An 8,609-nucleotide genomic window follows, 5' to 3' on the forward strand; every position below is an offset into this window, starting at 1 on the left:
CGTTATTTTTTCGGCTTTGATGAATTTCGATAGAAGACTGAACGAATCTCACCGTATATTTTATTTAATCTTTGGAAGAATTTGATGCGCAAGTACATCGTAAAATTGTTCCTTACATCACAAGATACCTTAAGTACAAATGCATATGCTTCTATAAAACGTCCTCGATTATACGTATAAGTTATTTATGTATAAAATAACCGGAAAGGACATGCTTAAACGTAACAAGCAATAAATAGCGCATAATATGTAAATTTTATATACCATTTTCAAGCGACAATTGCACTAATGCATGCTTGGTATCCAGATAATATTACAGAATACCACCGACAAGAATGATATAATTACCGAGATCTCTAGCTCGGCATTTATACACGAAGCAATTTTTTCCTAATACTTTCATCAACGTGGACCACATGACACATTCTAATATTTTAAACATGACTCCTAAATCGTATGCCATTCGAAAAAAAAATACTATTAAATATATACACCTACGAACAATACTTGAATATAAAACTATCGGGAATTTTTCAACGAATTGGCATGCTGCTCTCTTCTCTTTTTTACGAATTATAATAAAATACGATTGCCTCGAAGACTTGTATTAAAAAGAACAAAATACGTATAAAAAGATTATTGTTGAAGCTGCAATTTGAGCTCGTTTCTATTCTTCTACTTATCGATAAACAGGATGCGGTCGGGGAGAACCCTGTTCAACTAAATGCATACACTTAAGAATATAGATAATTATTGATAATGAGCACGTCGAAACTGTGACACTAGTTCTTTGAAGAACTCCAAAGAAGCTTTGCAAGTCTATGAATTTGTTTCTTGAGTTTCGGTGCAGTCTGTAGGCTTGATTTCCAGCCACCAATCGTTGGGATAGTGATACTTTTGTAGTTCGATGCCCTCTCTTGGTACGGGCATTAATCGGCCACCAAATTGTTTTGCTGGTAAGGGAGGAATCACCAGTTGAGGCGGAAAGCACTGCAAACTCGGTGAAAACTCGCAATCCGGTGGTAGGACCCTTCTCGTCCATCCCACCCTTCTTACCATTTGAGTCTGGAAGCGAAAAGCAGTAGGGCATTTGACTTAAATAATAATCCCTCAAAAATAGTACGGACAAAGGAATCCAATTCTGAAGACAATTCATGTCACAAAAGTTTTCCAATAATTTCACGAATAACGAGCAGCTCTTTAACCTTCGTCGATCTTTTCAATGGTTTTATGAGAATAAAGAGACCAACAAGAAGAGAGAGATCCCTGCTTTAGGAAAGTTGGCAGAGAAATTTTGACAAGAGCCGCCAGTCGTAATAAAACGGCGCCGTGATTTACGGAAACACGTAAACGGGAAGTTCTTGCTGTCATTTTACTACCGAATATGCTGCCAAGGAATGATTTTCGGTTGGCCTGGTTACGTGACATGAAAATACACGACGTAAACATAGCAGTTTGAAATTTGTTACGGAGAGAATTTTTCATATTCCAGGTTTATAAGGTAAAAATTTATATTCACAAAATGAGAGCAATTCATTGAATGTAAGAATAACAAGAGAGAAAAGATGATTCATTTTATCCACGATTCATTTGCATCAGAACTATAATTTCTAGACTCCTTTACTAACACAATCTCAATCTACATCACGATGTTCTATTTTATTGAATTTCATCTCCTTTCTCTATTCGGCACCTAGAACAATCGTCTCATTAAACTCCCTACAGCGACACTGCCTTGATATTATCGGGAGAATGAACCTGTTAATCTATTCCCAAGTTTCACACAATTATTATTATTGTTCATGTTATGATTTTCTTGTAATTAATGTAAAAAAAGCAAAAGTTAATATATGTATTCATATATTATTGATTAAACAGATATTATTATAAAGCATTATAATTACCACAGCATCCTCTTCAAAGACAACGATCTCCACTTTAGGAGAATTTTCGCCGACCTCATGCTCCTGGACACGATAAACTCCAGCAGCGTGAAGATACGTAGCACTTAAGCCTACCTCTCGAAACGCTTTTGTAATGATAACGTCGTCTCTTAAGGTATCAACCAAGCAGAGTTCGACCTTGCGAGCCCAGGGCAGTGCCCGACCTATTCGAACTTGACCCCAGAGCGCGCCCAGACACAGAAAATGCACGATGCCCAGTTTAGCTAATACCAAGTGTGTCCTGTTTCGTGCGAAAATAAAAGAGAAGAGTAGCCATATAATAAAACTATGATCGAAGATAATTTTATGAGTCGCCAAAAAGAGAAATTCTTCATCACAAAATGAGTCGACAAAAAGTGAAAGTTTGTTGTGCCCGATATGAAAGTTATTTTGATTAAAGAAGACATAGTAGTATTTCTGTTTGCGGTGACTTTCATATAACATGAGCGAAATGTATGTTTGATGTAACAATATGTAAGCTATCTTAAAAAGAATACCTTGTGGTTTCTAAATATTCGTTAAATGGCGAAAGTGGCCTACTTGGTAAAAAGAAATATTGATCTTAGCCACTGTTGATTACACTGTTGATTACAATGTTGTATGATTATCTTTGCATGCTAAATTTAGATTGATTTATCTATCATCGCTAAGTTTCTGTCTTATCATCAGATGGTCATAGTTATTTTCCAAGAATGAACAAAACTAACCTGTAGGCAAGTTCATGCAGTTTCTCAGTATACTCTTCTGGAACACTACAGGGTTGCTGTGGTACTTCTTGCCGACTGAGACTGTACCAAAACAGCACAATCATGAAGCAAAACGCTGCTACAGCTCGTAGCGGCGTTATACGGAATCTTCTTCGCGGCCAAAAACTCATGATGGTAACTTTAAATAAAATGTAATAACAATGTCTTGAAAATTGATTATACTATAATCGTCCAACTTAATAGACCAATGTAATAGCTTATTCATCAATAATACAAATAAATCAGAAGATGTTTCTACAAACCACGAAATATTCCAACAAACGAGGACACGGAATCTCTTGAAGCTGATCACTCAAACGACTCCACATCGTTACGTAATTCCGATAAAAACTTCAACCGTTAGCTCACAAAAGCGTTCTGTTCGTTTACAATCGCGCATATTTCGAATGTACAAAGTTTCCATGGCCCACGTGTACACCGAATACGTCAAAATTCTTCTCCTCGAGACACTGTTTTTTCTCACCCCTATCGTGCACCACCGTCGCCTTGGCGTCTCCTTCAACATCAACCCCTCCCACCTCCAAAAATCGTTTTTCTGTGTACTTGGCAACATCGCAAATGGACATCATTGATTAGTCTGTTTTATCGGCGGAGTTGAATACATGGTCAGTGGCGTCGCCTTTCGGTCATTTTGTTGAATCCAACGATCTTGTGTGGCGAAGCTTCGAATGGAATTTGAATCTATTATTCTTTTGGAGCGAGTAAAAGATGGAGAGAGCGAAGTACGAAAATAAATTCACCGACGCTCTACGCAATCGTCTTTTTTGTCTCTCACAGAGGGTGAGAACTTTGTCATTTTGACAGAAACGGTGGCGAGAAAAAAGAGAGTGAAAACAGAGAGAGATAGCAAAGGTATTTAAGTTTGACATGTGAAGCATCGACTACTGATAAAAATATTTTAACCTTCTTTAGATATCTATTGCAATTTATAAAATCTAATGCCTCGTTAGTAATGAGCAAAGTGTTAACTCCAATTTTGATGAAGTAAAAGTTCGAAGAAATAAGAAAAATTATTTTTTTATTTAAAAATACAAAATGATTTCTGTTGTTAACACGCCTGCTTTCCAGTTCACTCATATTTTTCTTTATTCTTTTCTTATGCTTGAAGAACGACTAGCAAGCATCCGCAAATTCGTCAACACGAATGGCTAGTTTAAAAATAAGATGTGCTCCCTGAAATGTGGTAGCGTTATTGGCGTTTGTGCTCATTAGGGTAATTGAGTGGGCTCAAGGCACTACTGCGATAACTCATTCGAAGAGAGCTCTCCGAGAAAAAGTAAATAGAGCGAGAAAAGGGTACATGAGAGAGGTACAAGCTGGAAAGTCTTTGACGTGAAAGAATTCTTATTCTTTTTTCAATGAAAGAGAGAAAGAAATCACCAAGAGTAAAATCCACTGTGTTATTATCCATAAGTATTCCTTTTTTCACTAAAATCTCAACTTTTTCTTTACACATTGATCGTTAAATAACAACGCAAGACTTTCAACCTTTTTAAGTTGATCAAGAGTCAAGTGTTAATACATTTTAAGTGTTGAAGAAACTCACGGGCCGAGCACGAAGATTCCTCGCCGAATAAAATCGTTTTTCCTCTCGACTCGCGAAGGAGAAGAAAAAGTCTCGCGCGATGTCGTAGAAACGACCGAAATTCCAAAACAAACGGTCGGACTCCTCGCCTTTCTCTCCTTCTAATTTTATCTTGTCGCTTCCCTCCCTAGTTCTTAGCGTGTATTTTCGTAGCACGTGTCACTTACGTATCGGTACCTTATCTTCGTCTTCTTCTTCGTTACTCCCTATGAGAGAGAGAGAGAATAAGAGAAAGAGAGAGCCTGTTGGCGATCTTTCGAACACGTGTACACTCATATGGCTGACGAGCTTCCGCTATTACAACGTTGAATCCTTTTTCCACTCATCTTTCTTTCTGCTTACTTCAAACTTGCCTTATTCGTATCGTTTCACTGCAAGTAATGAAGCAATCATCGCGAGAGTCAATTGGCCAGTTTATTTGCAAAAACTACTATCTACTATTAAATGTCGATAAGGAGGAAGATCGATTTCTTTGTCAAACGGTTTTGCTATTGACAGGGTTAGCTAGTTCGATGACGAGGATAATTACTTCACCGGCACCTCGATCATCGTAAAATAGAGAGATCTACAAAGAAATTTAATCCGTCTGTTGTATTTGCCGTAGTTTCCAGTAACAAAGTATTTACTACGAAAGAGAATTAACTAACTAATAATCGAACACTAAATCAGCGATATTGCGATTTCAATTTTTCTAGTAATAAGTCCACGTCTTTACATTTCAACTAAAAATATGACGTTTTATTTATTTATTTATTTATTTATTGAAATTCACTACTCTCCATATTACCTCAATAAAATCAAGAAACATGTTACGAAATGTCGATATGGCAAGAAATAGTTGGATCGATGGAAAATTTCCATTTCGCACAGAACAATAATCATTGATCGTAACTGTCGATCGTCCGATCGATCGATCGACAGATTCCAAGTCTCGAATTATCTATTGCCGTTTTGCACGGATAATCGTTCGGCACGATTTTCTCCTGCGACATAGCACTGCAACCGTTCAACCAAGCACGATCCTGCGTTTTTCCACGATAATGAACTCGGCTAATCTCGAGTGTGCGCGTCGGCAATGCTCTTTGAATATGCCGACTACGTCCGGTTTCTAGAAAGCCACGAGTCGCGATTCCCCTTAAATAATACAACTCGCGGAAACCTCTGACCTGAATGGCTAACACGTTCAAAGAATTGGCACTCCGAGGGTTTCCTTCGGAAAGCCTAACGACGTTCAAATCGTTATACACTTTTTTCACCATAAGAAATCTCTCGGCATTGTTACGTTACTAGTCTATAACATTGACTTTGCTTCTTATTAATTACGGATCGCTCTGTATTCCCGTTTCATTCGTAGCAAGACTGTCTCATCTTAAAGCATCTAACGAATTATTGTGGCACAGCGGGAAACGTCTCGCGGGTAGATCGTTCATTCGTTTTATTTCGGTTGAACGTTGAAAAAGATCACAAGAGTCCTTAAAGATTTCTTGTTCCATTCCGTTTATTGCTCGTAAATAGATTTAACGCTTCACTTTTTTCATCTCTCTAATTAGGGAGATCACTTTAGTAACTGATGAAAGTTTTATAAGATATGAACGATTGTTTATATGATCTTTTTTATGAAATTCTTTTCTCTTATTTATTATCTCAATTATTGACTATATGTACGTGTCAATAGTGAAATATCAATAATTAATAAAAGACTTTAATAACACGGATAACTGAGAGTTCGACGAAGTTAATACGAAGATTAATTACATTGTATTTTTTTACTCTCGATGGCTTCATTAATACAATTTGCCTGAATTTTAAAAATCTCACTGAGTTTCCCGGAAAATGGAGAAAGAAAGAGCGTTGTGTTCCGGGCGACAATAAATCTAGCGAGTCGAGTATCTTGATGACATTGTTGCCGCCTCGCTTTTAGGTGGCTATAAAATTCGAACAGGTTTAATGCGAAATAAATGAACAGATTCTCCGGATGCCGCGTGTGGTCAACTCGCTCGTTCCTGGCGGTCGCAAGGACAACCAACATGCTCGCTCCCTTTACGACCTATAAACTATTGTATCTTAACTCTTAACCAGTCATGCTTTCAAAGATACCTTTTCCAAGAGATAATATCAAGAATTCGTGCGAAGTTTGTGACCCTAAATAGATCTACCCATTTGCAATTTCTGCATCTTGGATGTTACTGCCATCAGCATTGTAGTCAAAATGTAAAATTCTGTAAACATCAACAGGATTTATTTATTTGGAAAAATTTCAGTGGCACTTTAAAACTGCAAACAAGAATTGTTTTGTGATTTTGAGAATCTTGAAAACGAGCACAAATATTTACACTTATTAAAAGCGAAAGTAGGCCTCGAAAATCAGGCCGATCGGAGGTACACATTCTTCAGGATGCACCGCCATGGCTGCGGACACGTCTGACCAAGCGCAAAACGCGTCCCCGAAATGGCGGCGCCTTTGTGGGACTTCTTTCAAAGCGGCCATCGCCAAAAGGGGTTTTTACCCTCTTGGAATCCCCCAAACACTTTTACGTACGCGTTCGTCGCATTGAAATGCAAGTCGCGATCAGCAACTGGGCCATCAGCCCTTTTCCAGCCCCGCCGCACCATTCCTCCTACTGATCTGACACGACTCAACCCTCCTTCTCCTTCTGTTCCTCTCTATTTCTCCCCGCGATCGAGCTACGATAAACCGCTAATCTGCCTCCACCTCCTTACTGTCCTCGCGATCAATCTTATGCTTTTTCTCAGCACTCTTCCTTCACGTGAAATATCCTTCGGAGTCAAACGTAAGTACCCAACGGATGGACAATGAGTCTGGAATAGAATAGGATGGCAAGAAGGCTGGGCATTCCCGCGAGGCTTATTAATCCTCCACGGCCAACGGTTATTCGACGGCCATTATTTATTGTCCAAGTCTCAGTCTCGTTCTTCTTTCAACATCTTGTCAAAAGGTACTCATGACAAATGCTAACAATAGATTATAAAGCATTATTTCAGATTATTTTAACAATCCTCAGGACTCCTGAGAGACCAGATAAAAATATAAATTCAAACGAGAAAAAATTCTAAAAATTTGCTAAATAGAAATATGCAAAACTACTGCTTGAATTTTTTTGATTTGCTTTCTAAAAAATCCAAGATACCTAGATGTGATTAAAGACAAAAGAAACGGATTCACGAAAGGAGTAGCGGGAAGGTCCTGGAGGTAACCCGACGACGTTCGCATTTTGTTTGGAGGGTCTCCCTCGGCAGGAAGAGAACAGAGCACGTGGAGGAGACGCTCGCCGTCGCGACGTGAGTTACGCCGACGTGAAAACGGTCCCTCGCATTCGAAATAACCGACACAACGTTCCGTATATTCGCGCGGAACGTTAAACGTTTACCTCGAGCGTTTAAACGCGCATTGACCACATGGTTCGCCTTAACGTTTGTCAACGCTACCCTTTGCTGGTTCTCCTTCGCTCTTTTAAACATCGCCGCTTCGTTAAAGCTTTTCGTATCCTTTTTCCTTATTCTCCTTCTACCCCCCCCCTCTCTCTCTCTCTCTTTCTCTCCCACATCTCCTTCTATTCACGAGCCAGAGAAGCAGAAGCGGTAACGAGCATTCCACTATCCGTAATCGCGAAAGCTCAAGCGGTTAAGAAGTATTTCGGTACGTGCGACACGCCGCAAGAACGTACGCGATGTCTTCGGATAATCGAAGTCGCTTCCGACCTCGACGTTCCACGCTCGATAAAGTAAGTCCATGTAGGGGAGGTTGTCACGAGGAGTGACACGCCGGGACCCCGGTGACTGCCTACTGTCTCTCTTCCAGCATTTCATACTCTCTACGATCGATTCAAAATTATTATTCAAAATTCCTTTTAATGAGAGAACGCCCTCGATAGTCTCCAACCAAAATCACTCAAACAAACACATATTAAACGTGAACGCATTTTAGGAACACTAACTTTAACACGACGATCTTGTTACAGCTGATAATTGCTTAAGGTATTCAAAGAAAACAGAATCCTTGTATTCGATTACAACGAATCTATTACAACGATTCTGCTATGAAAGAAGCGTAAGTTCCATAAAAAGAAGCGTACATCGCAAAAAGTATCAGAGGAAAAAGGTATTGATCTCGCTTTCGATTGCATTATCACGGGTGTCCGTCTTTTCTGCAAGGTAGCCGCGTGCACAGAACGCCTTTTTACGAAAGACAGGATACATTGATACGACTCCAATCATGATCGAAATACCATAAATAACCTTGCATTGAACCGGCCGCAGTCCAAACATCGGTCGGTGCGGAGAGTCTGGCTCGAT

The 8,609-nt window shown here is 39.2% G+C and overlaps 1 protein-coding gene across 1 annotated transcript; it reads right to left on the reverse strand.

The window, feature by feature from the left end:
* Positions 1–38: 38 nt before the first annotated feature.
* LOC122632789 lies at positions 39–3,230 on the reverse strand. The gene is made up of 4 exons (XM_043819976.1): positions 2,953–3,230; positions 2,651–2,828; positions 1,905–2,184; positions 39–1,065 (listed from the first exon to the last, which is right to left on the reverse strand). The coding sequence occupies exons 2-4, from the start codon at positions 2,818–2,820 to the stop codon at positions 820–822; spliced, it is 696 nt and encodes a 231-aa protein (XP_043675911.1). The 5' UTR covers positions 2,821–2,828; positions 2,953–3,230; the 3' UTR covers positions 39–819.
* Positions 3,231–8,609: the final 5,379 nt, after the last annotated feature.

Source organism: Vespula pensylvanica, chromosome 11 (assembly GCF_014466175.1).
Source record: "Vespula pensylvanica isolate Volc-1 chromosome 11, ASM1446617v1, whole genome shotgun sequence".
Classification (NCBI taxonomy): Eukaryota; Metazoa; Arthropoda; class Insecta; order Hymenoptera; family Vespidae; genus Vespula; species Vespula pensylvanica.